We start from the raw sequence: 22,798 nt of genomic DNA, 5'->3' as shown, positions 1-22,798 counted from the left end.
AACTTGAGACTCTGTTTCATCATTTTTTGAAAAATGATTATGTTAATACTTATCCTGATGGGGTTTTCTGAGGATTATAATATATAACATAAGCAAAAACTCTGATAGTACTAAGGCTCTTGAATCATAGCGATCTAGGTTAAAAATCCCAGCTCTACTACTCCCTAGATGAAGGAGTTTATTTTTCTAACTCTCAGTTTGCTCCTTTGTAAAATATGTGTTAAAATAAGAAAATTTAAGTAAGTTAAAGTAAGAAAAATTATTACAAATGGGATATAGGTTGAGAAAATTAGCTTAGGAGGAAGGCAGAATTCCTTCTAGAGAAAGAACTGAGAGTTTGTTTAGGAAAAATACCTTAATGAACTTTTTTGTTTATGAAAGTCAAATCTCCTCAGGCATGGCTTAGAAGGAAAGAGCTTTAGACAGAGAATCAAATTGTTTTGATTGATAAAGTAATAGAAAATTTTAGTTTTTCTCTGATGAAAGTTTTCAGGGCATCCTGATGTTTTGGGGAAAGTAAAGAGATGGAGGAGAGTTTGCCTAGAGATAAGATAACTCTGAGCATCTGGTCTTACCAGCTTCCCTGATCCATTCTTCCCATAGCAGCAGTGACCTTTTAAAACCACTAATTGAATCATGTTGTTCCCCTTCCCCGCAGGACAGTGCCTGATACTTAGAAGTTTCTCAGTAACAATCTGCTAAACGAATGAATGAATGGAATGAGTGAACAAAAACATTTGCCAGATGGCAGGTGGGTCCCTAAAGAAAAGGACAGCCATTGAGAAATTCTGTACTTACTACACTCTGTAGTGAGGGTGGCTTTGGACAATGGTGTTTAATAATCATTTTAAAGTAGTTACCTCTTCTTTTACTGTAATTACCCCTCCTCTCCACCCCACCTCCCCAAATAACCTTCAGTAAAGGTCTGCTGCACGAAACTGCACTATTTGGGGAGGACTGAGGAATGAAACAAGAAAGTGTCTAGGCACCAGGCAAAACAATGCCCAAAGATGTCAGTAATCACAAGAGGAGACCTAATGAACAGGGGGACCAGGAATTCAGCAGGAGCATGCATTCCAAGTGAGAGGTAACCAGAATCCTCTGAAAAGCTGGGGAGGTTGTGATGTCCTCTTATCCTGGGTTAGGAGGTTGGGCCCTTCTATTTGGCTGTTGAAGGAAAGAATAAGCTGGAGGACTTTGGAGTATTCACAACCACCACGTTACATAAGGATGGTAAATATTTAACTCGTAGAGAGGTTTTGGGATTATATTGGGATAATGCATATAAGGCGCTTAGCACAGCGCCTGGCACATAGTAAGAGCTCAGCTAATGTTAATTGTTGTTTCCCTTCGCTTGCCTCTACTCTCTCCACTCGCTTTCCTCCGGCTCCATTCATTCTTTTCCAAGGACATGCAGGGGGCGGGCCCACTTCCCCTCCGCCCCACCCAAGCTCCGCCCCTCACTTCTGCCCCGATTGGTTCCTGAGAGGCGGAGCGGAGGGAAGAGCCCAGTCCGAAGCGGTGGGGGCGGGGCGCATGCGCGGGCTGGGAGGGGTGGAGGAGGAGAGGAAGAGCTGCCGGAAGTAGGCGGCAGAGGTGGTGGCAGGGCTGGCAGCAGCTGCCAGGGAAACCGAGGCGCGGGACGCGCGGCTCACAGACAGGCAGGCCTGGGAGTCGTCTCTGCGCCCGGCACGCAGGAGGCCTGAGCGCCCCCTTTGCCTGGCCTGAGGGTCCCTGCCTGGTCCGGCAGCCTCGTCGGGACCCGGGTCTTTCCCTAAGCCCGCCAGGGGGCGCCGCGCTGAGGGGCTGCAGAGTGGGGGGCGGGCGCGGCTGACCCGAGAAGGGGTGCCGGGCCGGGCGGTGGGAGAGGGCTCTTCCCCGCTCAGGAGGTGCCCCTGGGCGGGGGACCAGGAGTCCTCACCTCTGGACTGAGGCAGGGGTTTCTGGGGGCGAGGAGGGCGCGTCGCCCTCTGCCCCCGCCGGCACCCTGGCCATGACGGGCAAATCGGTGAAGGACGTGGATCGGTACCAGGCGGTCCTAGCCAACCTGCTGCTGGAGGAGGATAACAAGTTTTGTGCGGACTGCCAGTCTAAAGGTAGCGCATCCCTCCTGGCGGGCGAGGGGTCCAGCCTCCGGACGGCGCGGGGGAGGCGGCCTGTGTGGTGAGGGGGCGGTCTCTGGAGCTTAGGTGGCCCGGATCATCTAAATGGTAACGCGTGCTACCGTTGCTGATGAGGCTGCTAGGTGTTCTGCGGCGCCGGGATTGGTGTGGGGAGAGATTGGGAGGGCGAGTGTGTGTGGTTGGGGGGTGGGGCGGTGGTGGTGTGGGTGGAAGTGGCGTGGTGTGTGCAGGTGAGAATGTCTGTATTTCAGGGCTCTGAATGAGTTCTGGGCAGACTGTCAGTCCAGAGACAGCCCAGAGCTCGCAGCCTTCCGCTTGCAAAGCTGGGGGCGAACTGCGGTGGTGCGCGCGAGGGTGGGGGTGGGGGCGGGGAGAAGCGAGATGACGGGGAGGAAAACTGCTTAAATGATTTTTAAAGGTGGTGAGCGTCGCTGTCTGCTATTTGGTTAGCAGTTGCATCTGTCATTTTACAGCCTTGCTGAGATATGACAGAGCGCTTAGGTGGCTTTCCTCTTTCTGGATGTGTGGAGGGGGGAACTGCCTTATGCAGTGACACAGTGCGGACTTCTAGACAGCCTAGCCCTGGCTTGTGGAGTGTGTTGGAGGCCTGATGTGTGTGTGGTGGCAGACACTAGCAGACTGTGTCTGTAGTGCAGGATTGGTTTAATCAGTGCGGAGGAGGAAGCAAGGGATACATCGAATTTGTTGCTTTCATGGCCATCACCCTTCTAAAGGTGAAATATGACCATTGTAGATTGGCAGAGCCATTTAGTCTTTGTTTTCTGTGCCCTCAAAGATTCATGATTTGATACAATTACAAATCAGTATGCTACGAAAGCTTGGTTATTAGTGAAATATTTGCACTCGAAATTGATAGATTATAAATATTTTGTTTCCTTATTTTCTTTCTGAATTCTTTGGAATATAAATTGGAGAAGTTGGGAAAATTCTTTTTGGTTTGGGTAGAAAGGGATATATTTTGGGAGCTATTGTTAATTTACTTTTGTTCATAATGCAGTGAATTTGCCTGGATTGTTTGCCATATAGCATGTTGGGCGTATAGTACACAACAAAGGTTCAAATGTATTTGTATTTATCAATATTAAGAAAGGAAGTATATGCTTAATTGACGCTTTCACTTAATTACCTTTTATTTTAGAGAAGTAAGGTTTTGTTTTTGTTTTTTTTTGTTTTTATTTTTGGCTGCGTTGGGTCTTCGTTGCTGCACACGGGCTTTTCTCCGGTTGCGGCAAGCTGGGGCTACTCTTCGTTGCGGTGCGCGGGCTTACTCATTGTGGTGGCTTCTCTTGCTGGGAGCACGTTCTCTAGGCACGTGAGCTTCAGTAGTTGTGGCACACGGGCTCAGCAGTTGTGGCTCGCGGGCTCTAGAGCGCAGCCTCAGTAGTTGTGGTGCACAGGCTTAGTTGCTCCATGGCATGTGGGATCTTCCCAGACCAGGGCTCGAACCCGTGTCCCCTGCATTGGCAGGCGGATTCTTAACCACTGCGCCACCAGGGAAGTCCGAGAAGTAAGGTTATTTAAGGAGAACAGGAGACAGATACTTTAATTTGGACACCTCGTATTATATTTTAGTACCCTTTACCAATGGATAAATGGCATGTGCCATTAGGAAAGCAGGTCCCCAGACTTCTCTCCTGAATTTTTGCATTGGCAATAATACATTTTAAAAAGTACTTTAGAATCAATTTACGTTGAGTAAGTTAATTTCTTATAGTTGACTCTTGTGAGATCTTGTGCTAGATCTATTGGAAGATTCGGTTTAAAATTTAAGAGTATATCTCTTGGTTTTACTCAAATTCCCTTGTGTCCTCAGTTGACAGATCTTGAGTCACAGTGAAGCAACCCACTGGAGTGAGCATGGCTACATTTGGGGAGTCAGATGCCATTCTGATAATTAGTACCACCCCCATCCCCTATTTTGCATACCACTCTTATACTTACTCATATTCCTATAAAATATAACATATGGAAGAGAGGTTGATTCATCACTTCTTCCTCCAAATTTTCCGTTGCTCTTTATCAACAGAATTACTGGGGATCAGGTAATAAAACATTAGTCAATTCATTCTTAATGAGAGCTAGTAACTGCTGGTTTGTAAACTTTATTAACTGCTCTTGATAGTAGAATTCTGGTTTCTGAAACAATTTCTTTTCACAAATTAGCTTTACATTTTGGCTTGGTGGCTTCAGTGACTCGGCCATTGTATTAAAAAGGAGATGACGATGTGTCAGTCAGTCATCTTTCAGTTAAGACATTTGTTGTGGCCTCAGTTTATCCAGTTTGTGAATTAACTAGCCCCTTCCACTCTTTCAACTCCTTTTACTCATTTTCCCTCTCCTTTTTCCTGATTTTAGTTGTTGTAATCATCATGTGGACAAATGTCAGACCATGGAAGGAAGAGACACTTGCATCTGTAGATTAAGTTAGCTGTTAAGCTCTGGTAAAAATAAATAATAATAATACACTTAGTGGGAGGAGGAATTTTAAAGCTGTAAGCTAAAATGAGGTTTGTACTTGAGTATTTATCTGTAGGTCTCATGTCCTTTCTTCCTTAGAAAACTGAGAGCTTAATTGTATAGGACCTGGTGAGTGACTGCTTGCTAATCCATTAATATAAAATCAGATGATGTAGCCCTGAACTGCAGACCTTTGAGCAGGTATTTTTGTAATGTTCCAAAATAACTCTGGCAATAAATCTTTTTTTAAAAAATCTTAAACTGATTTAAGAATGATATTATCTTTAGATATGTAATTTGAACATCAGAATAGAGAATAAACATGTGTTCTCTTTGTATAGTACAAGTTTTGTCGGTCCTGGGGTTTTTTAACTCTCTTGAGCGTAAGACTCACCAGTTTCCGGTACCTCTAAGGCACTGAAATAATTTCTGTGTGGGAACGGAGGCTGCTTTGGTATTGCCTTTAAAAAAATGCTGTGACTTGCTTTAGGCTGAAAGATGTGGTTTCATCACCCAAAACCCTTAAGTTATTGTGACCTTTAGGGTAAAATTTTGGACTGACTTAAGCTGTGGAAGAACAGAGGACAAACATACTGGAAATTTCAGATATGTTAATGGTTAATTCCATCTAGTTGAGGCCAGGTCCCGTTTTTGGATAGACCCTTGGTGGGGTTATACTGGTCTAAGGTTTAGTCTTTAGCTCTGCAGTTGCATATTTTATCAGTGTGCCTGGAATAACCCCTAATCAACCTCGTCAAAGACTGGTTTAGGACTTCCCTGGTGGCACAGTGGTTAAGAATCTGCCTTCCAATGCAGGGGACACAGGCTTGAGCCCTGGTCCAGGAAGATCCCACATGCCGCGGAACAACAAAAGACTTGTTTAAACTGTACACTATCTTATTTACGATGAAAGGATCTACCTTTCTGATGACCTGAATACTTATATACACTGTTGGGACACTCCTTTCTCAGTATCAAGATTAGTGAAAAATTGAGAGCTGTTTAATGAGCAAAGAATTAGAATGGAAGAAGTTTGATGGTCTTGAGGAATACTTACTTCTAACTGTGAAATACCACATGGAATTCTGGAGTCTGACAAAAACTTTGTAATACCTTTTTACTTCTCTGTTCTTCTGCTACATCCCATTTCTGAAATGTTTCACTTTGAATCACCTAACCATTGCCTTTGTTCCAACTCCCATTATGTATTCTTAAATTTCAATTCACTCTTTGCAAAACCACTTTCATGTGGTTCAAAATTCAAAAAGTTCAAAAGGGAATATGTACAGTGAAAAGTTGTATTCCTGTCCCTGATCCCTTAGCCATCATTTTCCAGTGCTTCTGCAAGTTACCACTGTTAGTAATTTCTTATGTGACTTTTAAGAGATAGTATATGCATGGACAAAAAAACTACATTTAAATATATTTCTTTTCAGTGTTTTTATGCAAATAGTAGCATGTTACCCACAGTTCATGGCACCTGGCATTTTTCAGTCCACAGTATAACGTGGAGGGCATGGAGGTTCCCTCTCCATGCACATTAAAGAGCGTCCCCATTCTTTCAGGGTATTTCGTTGAAAGATATGCGTAAGTGATTTGGAAACAGCTACTCTCATTGAAGTCATCTTAGAAAGTGTCCTAGGCCCATCCATAGCACAGGTAGGCTCACCTTTCAGGTGGCAAAGAATCAGAGCTGTAGACTTTTGATGTTGGAACATACAGTTAAACTCCATTACTCTGATTATTTTAGCTTTGTGACCTTCAGCACACTACCTTTCTCAGTTTAATTTTCCTCATTTGAAAAATAAAAATGCGTCGTAAACTAAAGTGTTACACAAATGTAGGCATTATTTATTATTACCATTGCTGAACTTGTTTATTTTATCTTGATTTTATTCATTTCACTTTCAGACTTTATTCCCTTAAATACTCTAGTTACTGGAAGCCACAGTTAGAATGACTCACTGAATAACTCACCAAATAAAAAACCACCTAGTTTTTAAGCCAAAACCATTTCCTATAGGACTTTATGGTACCCTTGAGGATGGTCTCTGGAAGTTTCCTGACTCTTCAAAGCGGTATGAAAGGTTAGACCAGGGAATCTTTCTGTAGACATTTTTTTTAATATTAGTCCCAAATTTTAACTCTGGTAAATTAATCTCTAGCTTTGCTTTACTTTTGTTTTCTGTCAATAGCTAAATCATTGCTTGTTAAATATCATTCCTTAGAAATGAACATTCCTATCAATTTTTAATTATTTTAGCTGTATCTGTGGCACCTCTTAAGAGATTTTTTTAAATTGCATCAGATCTGGACAACAGAAGGAATTTTCCTTCCATCTCTGGTTGTTAAATACCCTTCTTCAGCCAAAATCAAATAACTTTCTGGCTTTTTACCTTAACTCTGACGGTTGTAGTCAGGTTGACACAGTTTTACTGAAAGTAATTTATAAAAGTCCCCATTAGGTTGTCTTTTTTTTTTTCCATTTGAAACATGAATTATTTTATTTACATTACTCTTTAGTTCAACAAATTATATTTAGTTCAAACAAACTATTTAAAAATTATCTAAATTCATAAAAGTAGTTCATAAATTTCAACATTTAATTATTATGTACATACTAGGTTGTCTTTTAATATTAACTTGTTAAACATGTTCCCTGGGAGATACTTTCCTATTCGTTCTCCTTGCCATTATCCAGTGGCAGTGGGATAGATAGTACAAAATGCCTTATCTTTTAAGAACTCTTTGCAAGCCTGAGAGTACAATCCCACACTATATATATTCATTCAGAAAATAGTTCTTAAGCACCTGCTTTGTGCCAGACACTGTACCAAGACATGTAGATTAAAAGATAGGGCCTTTGGTTTCAAGGATTTTATAGTCTAATGGGCAAGCAGATGTGTAAGCAGATACATGATGCAATGTAGTAATTATCATTGTAGGATTGTGTACAGGGAGAAATGAAAGCATTGAAGAGAGCAAGAAAGTCTGCCTAGGAAGTCATGGCTCAGAGAGACAAGTAGGCTATGTCTTGAATGATAAGCATGACTTTGTCAGGTGAATTTAGGGCATTCCAGGCAGAGGAAGCAGAATGTGCAGTAGCCAAGATGTGCTGTACCGTGTGTGTGTGTGTGAGATTCTTTAGTATATTCTCACTACATGTTGGGGATTGGCAAGGGATAAGGTAGGCAGAGACCCATAAGGTTAAAATCCTAGCTCTGTAGTTGACTTGCTGTATGGCATTGAGATTTTGAATATGCTTTAGACTCCCTGTTGTGTAAGAAGCCCCTAGTATTGGAAGCCCACCTGCTACTCAAATGGAATTATAAGTATTGCAAACATGAAATGTTCTCTAACTGCTGAGTAGTAAGGAAGGTCTGAGTATTGTGCCCACTAGATCTCCATGGAAGTGCACCCTCATGAGTACATTAAACTATCTTAGAGAAGCCTAGTGAAATGTCAGCAGTAGATGTCATGCCATTTCTGGAGTTGATGACGTTGAATTTTGAGGCTGAGCATGCTCTCATACTCAAGCAGGCTAAGAGTGTTGAATATTTGAGTGTGCCCTTGGTTGTTCAGTGCTTAGGATGTCTAAACAGGCAGTTGCAGCCACATCTCTCAGTATACCTTTCAACAAATCTATTGCTTTTAAATAAATCAGAAAATTTCCTTCTTTCTGCATTTTTCATCTGATGTCATTATGGTATGTAGGTGGCAGCTTTCTTGGGCACAGTTGTCTATATTACTGTTCACCACATGAGTCATTGTCGGTTTCTGTTCTGCCTGAAAATTCCATCTTGGAAATAATGTCATGCAGCTGGAGACCACAACACGTTACTCATTATGAACATTGCAGCTGGCTTTGTATGTTATGTTGAAAGCTACCTGTGCCATAAGGAAGAGATAAAGTGACTTATTAAGTGGACTCAGACTCAATTCCTCCAAATGATATCCCCTGTGAAAAAGATGTCCAACAAGAATCTGCATAAAACACAAATGTGTTTTACATTCTAAGCATACAGTGCCTAACTTTTGTCATTGTGTCTGCTTAAATCCTTATCACAGTTATACTTCTGTTTGAGCAAGTGGCCAGTTTAAGTAGATACTAACTTTGAAGAAGTTCTGAGTTGGCCCCTGGAGTGTGACAGTTCAGCATACCACATTGAAAAGGTAGGAACCAAGTCTATGTAGAGTAGAACCCCTTAAAGTTAATTCACTTTTACCAAATTCCTCTATTGTTAAAGAAATATTCCTCTGCTAGTTAACTTCTTAAAATTGTAACTTGCTACAGTTAACACATCCACTAGAATGTAAGCTCCATGAGGGCAGGGGTTTTGTGCCTGTTTTGTTCACTATAGTATTCCTGGCACCTAGAACAATGGTTGGCACAGGTCAGGCTCTCAGTAAGTATTTGTTTGAACAGTATAAATCCTTTGTTTCTTATTAGAAGAAATCCTTTATAAGTTATCTGAATGTTTGTGTAATTCTTAGGAAATCTAAGTTTTAAAATATATTTTAAAGGTAGGGACCCTTCGGAGAAACAGAAAGCACTGTAGGTAGTACAAGCAGAGGGAATTTAATATGGAATAGTTTCCATAGGTGATACAAGAGCCAAGAAGGTCAATGGGGTGGTGAGACAACCCAGAGATTGGCAACACCTGGGAGCTCCCAGGCCCCTAAGGAAATTAGAAGGTGCTGGTGTCACCAAAGGCTAGAAGCCTGAGCCATCTGCTATGAGCTAGAAGCCTGGAAAGAAGAGCTGTCTGGTGGCAGCTGGAACTCGGACCAAGTAAGATAGAGAGCATTACCCTGGCTTCCCTCCTTCTCCTGCCTTTCCTCATCAGTGCCTCCCATTGGTGGAACTTACTCATAAATCAGTTGGCAAGGGAGCCTGGGGGATGTAGTTCCCTGTGATAGTGTAGAGCAAGGGGAGGATCCAAGCTGAGACAGGCAAAGGCACAAAGGCACTTAAATCTCCAAGATGTAATTCTTTCTCCTTGTAAGTAAACAGTTATTTTGGACAAGCAATAAGAAGGGTTTTCAGGCAGATAACCTCTTGTGCTTCAAAAGGATCTAGGATCTTAACTGTTGCCAGAACAGTAATTAGTCCTGGGAAGTAATGTAACTTTGTATAGTCATGTAACAAGTAATGTAAGTTTTATATAGGCATTGCCTATATAATTAGGATGTGCGGATTCTGTGGAATCTGTATTTGACTTTTGGTCTCCACCAGGACAATTTATCGTTTGGTTACTCAGAAAATAAGTTCCCACCCTGTTAATTCTGGGAAGCTAAGCATGATGTGTATGCACTGAGCTTGTCCCATCTACAACTAAAAGCTTTGAGTAACAAAGTAACACTTAAGATGTACAAAGAGAGTTTTGAGGATTGCAGCCTTAAAACCTGGTACAGATTAGACTTTCCTTGATAGTTAAGGAAGTTTTCCTTGTGCCACGTATTTTTTTAAATAGTTTGATCTGTTTGCCCGTTCTGCCCGCCCCCTGATTCAGTCCGGTTACCACTGGGTGAGAGAGGTAAGATCACTGAACATACTATCTTCTATACTGAACCTGAAAAATAAAAAATATTTTGTCTTATTTGGAAGGTTGCTGCTGCTCCATTTAAAGACAGAGCTTCTCAAGTTATGGCTACTAGTTTTCTCCTTGATTATAAAGTGTTTAATGAGTTACGTGATACAAGTTTAGCACTTTCTAGAAGTGCTTTTTTTGTCAATCAGGTCACCTGCCTTTGGGCGCCTGCCACGTTAATGGAATTGGTGGAACTATGCCAACAAGGGTTTTCAGTGGAGTGTGAGTATGTTTGCTTTAGGCTGTTATTTTCCACAGAAGCTATGGATAAGGAACCTTCATTGAGTAAAGTTACCAACGGTAAAAAAAAAAAAAAAATTGCATAGGTTTCATTGTTTTTCTGTTTTCTCCAAAAATTAATTTCCTCTTAGCAGGTACTCCTATAATTCGCAGATGTGATTGAAATGTAATTTGGTATTGTAAAAAGCGTATCAGCCTGCTTCCCAGAGTACCAGTTGTTCCCATGCAGTCCATTTTACCTTAAGAGGTACATCTATGCGTTTTTGAAGCCTCATGTTTAATAATTACAATATTTCACTACTGTATTTGACTTTTCCATTTTCCAAACTTTCTCCTTCCCTACCCCACTCTTCTGGATCCTATATTTCCCCACAGGCTTTGTGGATGCTGGTCCATTGATGGCTGAACTGCAGGTCCCTTCCCAGTGAAAAACCCCAGAGATGAGCCAAATCTGCCTTCATCTGTGGCCATCCATCAGTGTAAGGTTGCCCTGGAGGTTGTCTTCAGTTTGTCCACCACTCCCCTTGACCCCCATGCTCCCTCCTGTGTGGCTGAAACGCCCTGGAATCCCACCTTTGTAACATATTGCTGGGATTTTATTATTGCTGCTCGTTTTCATTTTCAAGTAACGTTAAGTAGCTTTCTGACCATTTTTGTTGACTGTAGCCCTCTTTTCCCCATTTGTATATTTCCTATGGGTATTCTGGTTTGATTTTTACATACCTGTAGGATATGGTTTATTTAGAAAGTACTGGACTTCATAAGCCCACTTGGAAAATGCTCTGTTGATCCTTATTTAATTTCAAGTCAAAACTTTCAAAAAGAAATGTCTTAATCGGAAACAATGAGAACTGGATCCCTCAGGCTTCATGTCATTTCTCCTCACCCAAAAAACAAATGTGTAACTTCCTCATTTTATCATGTGTTGAAAATAGTAGAGCAAATACAGGAGGAAGAGAGCTGACCTACTGTCAGCTGTAGCTGATAAGCCTGTCCCAGCACAGAGGTGTGAGAAAATAGAGCACCTTTTCTTTTCCTCTATTGCAAATAGCCATACTGCCTTTCACAGCAGTTGCTAGTGATGGGAAGACCATAAATCCCCATGCCTCTATCTCAGAGCTTATACCTTTAGATGTGAGTTTACATGTTAATCCTACAATGTTACTTCCTGAAGTGCACACGGAGTAAGTTTTAACTTCTTCCTCTTTTCTTGTCTTAGTGTAAGTCCCCTCTGTGTGTGTGTGTGTGTGTATTTAGAAATGAGATCTCTAGTGTTTCAAGCCTTGAGTTAAAAACTTTGTCTTAATATTGTTTAGACAGTTTTTGTTCTAATGCCTTCGAAAAATAATTTCGTACAGAATTTTCCATGTGAACTGGTAATATCATATGCTGGTGAGGGAAGGGGCATTGGTGTCTTTTCTTGTTGATACTTTACCACTTGGGTTATAACTGACCCAAGCCCTCTGATGAGAAATAGGAAGGAAACTCCCTGTTCTTATCATGGTGCTTGTGTTCAAAATAGCTGGCAACAACGGACCTATTGGAAACCAGTTTGTGTGACGGCTGATTTGAAAAAGAAAGAAAGAAAAGATTCAGGCTCTTCTGCTGTGCTGAAAGCATTTTTATTGAAATAATAGCTGTAAGGACTGGGGACTTTGTCTCTCTGAAGGTAGATGTGAGGGGTTGGGTTGGAGGAACTGTTTCAGACCGAGGAGAATTTTGAGCAAAGGTCTTTTGTAGAGTGTGAGTGCTATTATTAACGTTACTAGCTTTTATGTGAGAGAAAGGAAGCATCATTAAATACAACATTGGAATCAGGAAGATTCCAAATCACCTCCTCTGAGCATTCTGACTTGGTTTTGAGCCTAGTCTGTGAATAGGCACCAGGCACAAGTGACTCAAATCAAGGGCAGAGTAAAAATAAGGCTCAGTTTCATTAGACTTCTTATGCATATAAGGGGAAAAAAGGGACTTCCTTGGCGGTCCAGTGGTTAAGACTCCTCGCTTCCACTGCAGGGGGCGGGGGGTTGATCCCCAGTCGTGGAACTAAGATCCCACATGCTGGATGACCAAAAGGAAAAAAGAAAAAAAAAAAATTTGTTACCATAGGAACAGACTCCCAGACCAGTTGTGCTTATTAGCTAAACATCATTAAATGCTTTTCTTTAAAGAACAAAAACTTTATTTTTTCTCATTATGAAAGTTATTCATATTTGTGATGAAAATCATTGGAAAGTATGAAAAAGTATGATGCAGAAGGTATTTCATATAATCCTTATCACCCATTTTTTATTTCAGCTTATACTATTATAATTTTGTATCATTGTTTTGCTTAACATTTATCATAAGCATTTTTCATGACATTAAAAACATTTAAATGCCTTTATTGTATTCCACTGTTTGAATATATCATTACTTAACTCTTGCCCAATTGTTGGACCCTTGGGTCTTAATTTTTCAGTGTTATAAGATAATGAGACATTGTGAATTTTTGTGTTGCTGTGAGACTAATGGGTTATTTATGTGTTCAGAGTTGAGTAGTTATGTGGGCCCTCTAATTTTAAGGAGTTGTCAGGGAGTCCTCTGGGTTGAGCCCATGTAGGGATGGCCTTGCCGTGGGGGCAGTTCATTTTGAACTGCCTCATGGCAGTGGACATTTGAGACAAGGAGCACAGAGAGCTGGGGAGAATCCAGGCTTGACCGTAAGGAACAGATTTATGGGACGTGATCACAGCAAGATGGGCCAAGATATATTCTTATATCGCACATGCAATTTCCACGTTATATACTTGATATGTGGAAATACTGTTGGGCCGTTGATCAGCATCTTATGTTGTTCGTACAGGCCTCCTTCACTTAAACTCAGTCCACTGAGAAGGAGGATTAGAAGCCCCACATTGGTGGAAAGGGGAATAACAGCTACTGTGTTTTGTTTTTGTTTTACAAAGCTTTCCTTAGACTGTGAATTCCATGAGGAGAGGGACTGAGTCCCATGTTTTCCTGTTAGCTAAAGCACAGCATCGGGTACATAGTGTCTGTGTCTCCGTCGTGAACGCTATTCTAGTTATGCGTGTTCAGATCATAATCTTGTTTAGTTTTTTGAAAGTCACCCTCGTACTCTTAACTCAGATATTTGAAGCTCTGTGACGTTGCAGGAAGCCGAGCAGGTGAATCTCAAGGTTGCTCTGTGGCAGTTGCTTCTGTGCACCATCTCTTTTGTGTGCTCTGGCATCTGTACCACCTTGAAAGCTGGAGCCAGTCACAGAGCTGGTATTCTGCCCTTTCCGCAGGAGGTCTCAGTGAGACACACCATTTTAGGGGAAATGGAGCAGGGAGTGTAAAACGGGAGGCTGAAATAGCAGTCCTTTAGCCTTTTTGTGGGCTGGGAGTAAATATTTAGACACTGTCCTCAGCTGCTGTAGAGATTAATCATAACCTTGCAACACTTTTAGAAGCTCCCCTTGTTCCTGCTGGAACAGGTTTGTCTAATTTGAAGAACCTTGCTTTGGCTCTTTCGAAGCCGCGATTTTTTTCCCCAAGAGACCTGCTCTGAGTTCCTCTGCGTAATGTCCCCTTTGCAGGAACTTTCTATCCACACGGCTGGCATCTTTGCGCCGCCCACTTGCACCATACCTTCCGACCCGTACCTCATTATACCCAATTCTGAAACACCTGGCTTTTGAAACATAGTGAATATCTTCTTTTGAAAGGGCAAATCTCCACTTTTTGCTCTGCTCCCTTAAGCCAGGGCTGTTTTGATGATTAACATTCTGCGTGTCCCTGGACTAACCATCTGTATTTTGGTCCCAGAATTCATTTCTATTCTGCTGTTTCTGTAGAGATGAAAGTTCTCTAGCTTTTGGATACGGTTGTGATTCAGTTAAACTCTCACTGGTTTTCCATCTGTTTGCCATTGGTTGGGGCTCCCCTGATGTGTTGGGAAAGCGGCACACCGTCGTGGAAGGAAGAAGTTCACATGTCTGTGGTCTTGTACAAGAGTTCATTTGCTGACTCGGAAGGTTTTGTGTAAAGCCTCTCTCTGCCTGTGTGAAAAGCACGAGCTCCCCTTCAAACAAGTGAAAAATGAGTTCTGCCTGGCTTCTTGTTCTTCGCTCTCCTCCACTCCTGGGCTTCCTCTGAGGAAGAGGAACGTGGCTGGGAAGGGGTGTGGATGAGCCTTCACACACAAGCTCAGGCCTTGGGCTTTCCAGCAGCAGAGAATGTGTGTGAGAGAAGAGAAAAGAACCCCTGAAGAATAGGATATCAATTTAGGGACTATTATTGAGCATCTACTATGTATAACACACATTTGGGGTGTAGAAAGATGATTCTCATTCCAGTCCAGCTGATGATTTCTTCTATGAACTTGGGTAAATGACTTGACCTCCCCGGGCCTTAGATTCTCCAGCTGTGCTTGGAATAGATAATCCTTAAGGTTCTTTCCAGTTTTGGAATTCTGTATCAAAATGTTTATCTCTCTGTTACAGAACAAGAGAAACAGCTTTTCCACAGGATTGGCATATTCTTATATCTCACATGCTTCAAACTAAGTGGCTTCAAGATGGTTTCTCAGCACTATTGATGTTTCGGATACTTCTTTGTTGAGAGGTTGTCCTGTATAGGAGGTAAAGCAGCATCCTTGGCCTCACCTACTAGATGCCAGTAGCACCCCAACTTTCTGCCAGTTGTGACAACTAAAAATGTCTACAGACATTGACATTGCCACTTGGGGGGAAAATTCCTTCAGTTGAGAAGCACAGCTCTAAAGAAAGAAGAGTGGTACTGTTTGAATGTGGCTATTTTTAATATCTATTTTCATATTGGTTCTCTGCTGCTTATTACTTGTCCTGGGGTTGGAGGATGAAGAGCAATCTCATTGGTCAAGAGCTCTATCATCTTTCTTTGGTAGCTTCTTCTAAAGATATGCCTCCCCTCAGTGGGCAGGCTTTCTTTGCATCTTCAGTATTTTTTTCAGAATATGAGAAGCTATTGGTTGTTGCAAAGAGGAAGCTAAGGCTTTAACGGGAAGTAACTTAAAAAACATAAAGAACTAAATGTCCCCAGGGAGTGAAGACAATAACTTCTAGCGAATCGAGTTAAACATCTGTTTCCTGAAGTGAGGTCATGAGTGATAGGAAATTAGTTTAATTATAATGTCAAGTTTTGCAATATCAGGTCCACCTGGCCGACTTTGAAATAATTGCCCAGCTGTTAGCTCAGCAATCCATCTCTACACACCTCCAACCCCCAGCCTGATGAAAGCCATTGAGGTAGTGATTGAAATGTTCTAGCTCTCTTATAAGATCTGGGTTTTATCCTTATGCTTTTGCTACAAAATGTTGGTTTTATTTTATTTAAAAAAATTTTTAACCATTTTTTTGAAGTATAGTTAGTTTACAACATTGTGTTAGTTTCAGGCGTACAGCAAACTGATTCAGTTATATATATATATATATATATGTATATATATATTCTTTTTCAGATTCTTTTCCATTATAGGTTATTAAAAGATATTGAATATAGTTCCCTGTGCTATACAGTAGGTCCTTGTTGTTTATCTATCTTATATATAGTAGTGTGTATATGTTAATCCCAGAGTCCTAATTTATCTCTCCCCCACCCCCAAAATGTTCTTTTTAGGTTGAATTACTTTACATTGTCCCCAGTGTCATCTTTTTCTTTTTTTTTTTTCTTTTTTTTTTGTCATCTTTTTCTCATCTCTTTTCAATCCACATTCTGGACTGGGTTGGGTGCAGAATGATGCTCTTTGCTGATTGGGGTAGAGTGTGTTCTATGAGCATCCTTGCTGGGATGCTCTGGGATCCCAGAGCCATGACTGAGACACTTGAGCCTGTGTCAGTCTCTATCCCTCAGTCCTGGCAGGCTCCGTGTTCTATTCCAGCTGAGCCTTTGCCGGAGTAATTGGCCACATGGAGCCTTCAAGCCAAACAATTGTTTGTACTGAGATAGTCTCACTGTTTGGCTCCTAATGAAATAATCTCCTTCCTGCCCCCAGTGAAAGCAGCTATTTTTTATTTCCTCCCTCCCCTTTTCAGAGAAGCCATGCCTCAGCTACCACTCTTCTCGCTTATTCATGAATGCTTTAAGCAGGGTCTTTGTGCAGAGGAAATTAGCTAGAGCCAAAATATCCGAGCTAACCAGGATACAAGGAACATTAAGGACACCCTTCCTCCTAATTTTCTATGTAGGACATTTAAATCACCTTTGTGTGGTTTTCTGAGTAATAAGGGATTCAAGAATACCTCAAGTCCACATAAGAAAAATACTCATTCTAGGTTTTTAAAAAGTATGCTAACTTAGGCAGTTGTTACCTAAAGGAGCTCACAAAATAAAAACAAATATAAAACCCAGCGACAGAACAAGCATAGCTGAGTGCCACCGGAGAATGACACAGTGCTGTGAGAGTCAGAAGAGGAAGGAAAAAAGGCTTGATGGAGACAGCAAGATTTTCACAAAATGAGGTTTTGCAAATGGAAGTAATAGCCCACGTAGAGCTATTTGTGAGCAATATTAAGTTGATCCAGAAAGTATAAGTAGTCCAGTTTTCCTTATTTGTCAAACCTGTGAACCTCCAAAACATGAATTCAGGAAAGAGAATCCACAGGTAGAGACAGAAAGTTGCCCAGGTGGCCCCAGTGTGTCCTGCTTCTCTTTCCCTCTTTGGGTGCTTCTTCTGGATTATCGATTGCTTTCATTATATTGCTGCCTCTGCTCTAAAGCTCTGGCTCATATATAGACACAAATCACTTCCTTTGATTCTTTTCCCTTAGCCTTGTTAACACCATTCAGAACTTTGAGTACAAAGAGGGAACAAAAAAGGGAACTTATCACAAAATATATGAAACTAAAAAACAGCCACCCTTTTCTTTGAAGGTTTAACTTCTGATCCTACCTCGCTTGGCTTGTTCCCAGTCCCTGTTCTGTTTCAGAATCCTGAGGTCACGTGCCTTAGCTTCACAGGACCAGTGTAGATTCTTAGTTACCTTGCTTGATTTTTTTTTTTTTTCAGCACCAGGTCCTCCTCCATGTGAAAGGTACTGTCGACCCACCACCAGCAATTTTCTCTCTAGAGAACTTGACCCAGAGGATAAAGCCAAACTAGCCTTCTTGTGCTGCTGCACACTTAGAGCTCTTTTACTCATTTCTCAGTGGATAGGCATCCAGGCCTCTTCCTAAGGTTACTGGCATAATCAGAGACCTCATCCTCGAGGCTGAACTCAAGATTCTCCAGAAAGAGAGGGGCTTCGCACTTGGAGGCCCAGCACTGTGTACCGCAACTTTCATACTGGTCTCTCATGGGAGCATTTATTTGACAAGAGCTATGAACATACTGGTTTTTTTTAGAAGGGATAACTTTTATTTTGACTTCATAAAAATTTAAAACATTTAAACAGCAAAGCATTTGCTAAACAAAATAACAGAGGTTAAAGAGAAATTTAAAAACAAGAAACAAAAAGTTGCAAAATGTCAATTCCCCTAATCTATGCATTTAGGACTAAACCAATAAAAATAGTACTGAGATTAGCTGGGGATGTTGTTATTTAGTTTTTGTTTATTTTTACATTGTTTTAAAAACCAATCAAAATTTGTAGGGATAAATATTGTTACATTTGTAGATTTTTAATAACAGCTTGTTGCATTTCCTGTATTGTTTCAAATGCCTCCACCTGGTCACATCAAACCTCAGTTGATGCTTTAAGTAATAGAGGATCTTTTATTGCAGCCAAAGTATAGCAGGTATGCTCTCTAATTCTAGAGAGTCCAATGAAGTGGAAATAATATATTCTTAAGCATTATATTAAACCCTATCTTAGGAATTATAGTAAAAGCAAATGTAGCATCAATTGAATAACAGCCATTAACCAAAGAGAGAAATCAAGAGGACGTTTAAAGACAGAAAACATTAGGCAGATGTCCTACTATGCTTGTGGATATTTAGGAGGTGGCTGCTCTGGAATTAAACCTGGCCATGACCCTGGGTCCCTCAGCCCTCACGGTTTGACCTCCTCCTTCCCTGGGAACCTGATGAAGGAGAGGGATTCCCTGACCCTCTCGGGCCTCTGCTTGCTGAATAGCAGGGCAGAGGAGCCCCTGGGGGAAAGCTGGAATTTAAACCCTGCTTTGGCCAATTTTGTCTCCTGTGACCATTTCTTTTCTTAGCTTGTTGAGCTTTCTCTCAGTCAACAGAGATGCCAGCCAACTTTGTTGAGGGTTTTTTCTCATGGGACATGATCCGTCTTTGATAGAAGGAAATGTTTCTTTCCAATTCTCTCTCTAGGTCTTTGGCCAGCTTTCTGTAGGAGTTGCACTTGGGGAGTACACTGCTGATATTTTCGTACACTTTGGGAAGTTTCTTCTTTACTTCTAAGCAGTAAATTCCCTCCTTGATTAACTTTGTGCGAAGTTTCATTATATGTTCTTGATGTAGTTCAGTCACTATTTGAAGTTTCAGCTGAAGCTTGAATTTCACTTTCAAGCTGTGAATATTCAAATTGCAAAGAGGGTTGCTCAGTTTGGAAATTTCTCATTTGACTTGTAAGCTCCTTTTCATTTGATTGTCTTCAATAATTTTTTTAAATTAATTTATTTTTGGCTGCGTTGGGTCTTCATTGCTGCGCCTGGGCTTTCTCTAGTTGCAGTGAGCGGGGGCTGCTCTTCGTTGTGGTGTGCGGGCTTCTCATTGCGGTGGCTTCTCTTGTGGAGCACGGGCTCTCGGTGCTCGGCTGCAGTAGTTGTGGCATGCGGGCTTCAGTAGTTGTGGCTCACGGGCTCTAGAGCGCAGGCTCAGTAGTTGTGGCACACGGGCTTAGTTGCTCCGCGGCACGTGGGATCTTCCTGGACCAGGGTGCGAACCCGTGTTCCCTGTGTTGGCAGGCGGATTTTTAACCACTGTACCACCAGGGAAGCCCATCTTCACATAATTTTTAAAATGTTCCTTGTTTTTCTCCTTCGAGCCTTCTTAAGGAAACATTTAAGTAACAGCATGGATGAGTTTCTTTGAATCCACTTCTGACTCATAGTCTAGGTGGTCTCCATTTTCTGATCCATTCTTTTTGTCTAATCCCAAATTGCCATGATCCACATAATCTCTAAAGAGAGCAGGTAAATTTGTCCTCTCCAGCACAGTTTTTGTCATAGATCTTTTTAGCTGGCTCTTTTTATGATTTACAACCTATTTCACCCGTGTAGTTGAGTTTTCAAGCTTTTTTTTCTTCACTTCCCACACTCTTTGCCCCCATCCTGCAGCTTCTCGGGAAAGGAATCCTAGACTTTCCTGAAAATGAGTGTTTTCAACCATACCATCCATTTTTTCCCTCTGAAGTTGTTCTGCATTCTTCTGAGGCGCTTTTAGGGTGTTTTGGCACCAGTCACTAAGGGTTGGAGAGAGTTTGACATATCTTTGAGTAACCATGTATGTCCTTGAAGGCAAGCCACCATCCCTCCATGAAATGAAAGTTTAGGGGCTCACTTCTAGTTATTTTTCAAGAAAATCTACTGTGTTCTCAAGTAAAGAGGTGGACATGTTTAGATTATTACGTTTTGCCATACTCAAGGTTTGTAGCGTCAGAGGACTGGCCTCTGATGCTGCAGGCATCAGCTTGTCAGTCTAATCTTCTCACTGACTTTATGAGATTCTTCAAGCCGGGCAGAAGATGTTTCGGCTAGCCCTTTCCCCCTCTTTAAAATATATCAGCTCTCTACTATGAAAACAATCGTAGCATCACATACCAGAACCTCCCAGGGAAACCCCAAGAGACTTGGGCCTCAGGCTTTTAGAGAGCACCGCCAGCAGTACTGCACAGCTGCTGCTCCAGGACTGGCTGGAAAGACACCTCTGTGGCAGTCGGAGGCCCTCTGTGTAGAATCAGGGACTCACCTTGTCCGGGGGTCCCTCAGTCTGCCTCTTGTCCCCAAATCAGAGAAAGGCCTCTGGGTGTCTGTGGGTGAGAGTCAGCCTCTCAGATTTCTCTGTGTGGCTGGAACCTAGCAGCTGGCAGCTACACACATCATTTTAGAGGAAGTGACGTCTTTGTTGGTATATAGAAGTAAGAAGGGGAATAACAAGAATTGATTCTAGGAAGGCCCAGATCATGGGAGAATTTAAGCCACGCTTAGTTTGGAGTTCAGTTGACAGTGGGGGCCTGAATTACGCGTCTTCCAATGGGGCAATGGCGCATACCTTGGCAGAATGGCCTTCTCAGAGGCACAAAAAAAAAAAAGTTCAAACTAGGACCTGGTCCTTTCCCTTCTGAAGTATTCTGGGAAATAGAGTTGAGTAATAAAGATACAGGGTGTTTGATTTGGTAGTCTTTATTACCAGAAACATCACCTAAGTATACATTAGTTACCGTCCACTGCTGGGATAGCCAGAAAGGTAGAGTTAGAGCCTAACCTGCAATAAACCTTTACCTTCCAATAATAAATAAGGCAAATAAGATTGATGTGGAGCTAAATTTACTAAAAGTTAATTGCCCTTCCTTCAGTCTTTTCAGAGTAGTTAATTAATTTTAGAGATACAGTTATTATCTTTTAGCCCATAGCTTTGTGGCTAGCAGGGGTCAGGTAAATACCATGAGACATGTACAAGCATGTTACTGGACTAATTCAGAGCAAGTACCGGTTTTCCTAGGATTTAAAGGAAATGCATAGCCAGTGTATAGAGAAGCTGAGAAAGCTGCTGCACCCAGCAGTAGACATGTGCCTTGTTCTAGCGCTGGCCCTTTGGCTGTTTTATTGTTTTAGTTTTATTACTTTCTGTAGGCTTTTTAAAAATTGTATTTAATTTTCTCCACCACCACCCCCGCTCCAGAGCAGAGCAAGGTCAAGGCCAATCCATTGTCTGTAAGCACTGCTAACGGCAAGAGAAAGATTAACAATGTCTCCTCTTTTTTTCCCACTAGCCCCCATTCCACTTCCCTGTTGATTTCCTAGTGTTAAAGCTTTAATGTCTTTAGAGAAAGACCATTTTATTTTATTTTAAAAAGAATTTATTTATTTATTGGCTGAGTTGGGTCTTCGTTGCTGCGCGCGGGCTTTCTCTAGTTGCGGCGAGCGGGGGCTACTCTTCATTGCGGTGCAGGGGCTTCTCCTTGCAGTGGCTTCTGTTGTTGCGGAGCACACGCTCTAGGCGCACAGGCTTCAGTAGCTGTGGCACTGGGGCTCAGTAGTTGTGGCACGCGGACTCTAGAGCGCAGGCTCAGTAGTTGTGGTGCACAGGCTTAGTTGCTCCATGGCATGTGGGATCTTCCCAGACCAGAGCTCGAACCCCTGTCCCCTGCACTGGCAGGCAGATTCTTAAGCACTGCGCCACCAGGGAAGCCCCAAAGACCATTTTAAGTTATCTGCTGAAATGGGTTTAGATGTAGACTAACTAATTATTTCATCAGTGAGTGCTCAGCAGTGTTCTACTTCACTAACCACCTTTTTCTGGTTACCTGGTAGGAGGATAATGTTGCTTTGCTTTGTCTCCATGGATATCATAGCAGTTTGTTTGCTACATCTGTTCTGTCATTGACCTCCTGGATTAAGTTGGCTCAACTGGCTTGTATTTTAGTTGAGTGTAGAATAGCTGCTCTCTTCTTCTAGAATCTCCAAACCTCTATCTGTATCTTGCATTTTTTGTTATTTTATATAAATATGGGAGTAGTATAGAAGTAGCACCAGGAGGTAAAAATGGTAAGAAGGCAGATTAATGGGACTCAGTGTAAAGAAGTCATCTCTAGTATTCAATGCCATCCAACAGTAGAATGGCCTTCCTTTTGAAATGGTACATAACTGACTTAGTACCAGAGCTGTTTAGGGAGGAATCAGATAAAAGGATCTCAATGACTAATGAGAAGGTTAGACTCACCGACTTCTAATGTTCTTTCCACCTCTGATTTTCCAATTTTAAATTCCTTGGTATAGTATTTACCTTTATTCTCTAATCAATCTCAGAAATCTTTCAATTTGTTTTGTCTCAAACATTTAAGAAGATAACTTTTAGGGCTTCCCTGGTGGCGCAGTGATTGAGAGTCCGCCTGCCGATGCAGGGGACACGGGTTCGTGCCCCGGTCCGGGAAGATCCCACATGCCGCGGAGTGGCTGGGCCCGTGAGCCATGGCCGCTGAGCCTGCGCGTCCAGAGCCTGTGCTCCGCAATGGGAGAGGCCACGACAGTGAGAAGCCCGCGTACCGCAAAAAAAAAAAAAAAAAAAAAGATTAACTTCTGCTTTTTCAGATATATGAACGTGGACAGTGTCTCTTTTTGACAAAAGGAAACAACATTCTTACAAGATGTACCGGATGGAGAGGGACTTACTTCTCTTGCAGAGCGTACTCAGAGCAGAGGTTGATTGAGTAAGCT

General features: G+C 41.9%; 1 protein-coding gene across 3 annotated transcripts in view; it reads left to right on the top strand.

Annotated features, from left to right (window-relative positions):
• The first annotated feature begins 1,614 nt into the window (after nucleotides 1-1,614).
• The window catches only part of SMAP2 (small ArfGAP2), a 47,512-nt gene continuing 26,328 nt past the window's right edge, over nucleotides 1,615-22,798 (top strand). Inside the window, exon 1 of one of the 3 annotated variants that reach the window (XM_022575381.3) lies at nucleotides 1,615-2,096. In XM_022575381.3, coding sequence (XP_022431089.1) covers nucleotides 1,994-2,096 — 103 coding nt within the window. In that variant the 5' untranslated portion in view covers nucleotides 1,615-1,993. Of the gene's footprint in view, nucleotides 2,097-11,452; nucleotides 11,617-22,669; nucleotides 22,792-22,798 lie in introns of those variants that run through there. The other 2 variants (XM_022575382.2, XM_022575383.2) reach the window with 2 other exon arrangements.

Source organism: Delphinapterus leucas, chromosome 1 (assembly GCF_059928025.1).
Source record: "Delphinapterus leucas isolate spDelLeu-1000000601 "Yukka" chromosome 1, BTC_Dleu_Yukka2, whole genome shotgun sequence".
NCBI lineage: Eukaryota > Metazoa > Chordata > Mammalia > Artiodactyla > Monodontidae > Delphinapterus > Delphinapterus leucas.
Note: the sequence above shows the minus strand (reverse complement) of the source record. Positions and strands in the feature narration are given on the sequence as shown.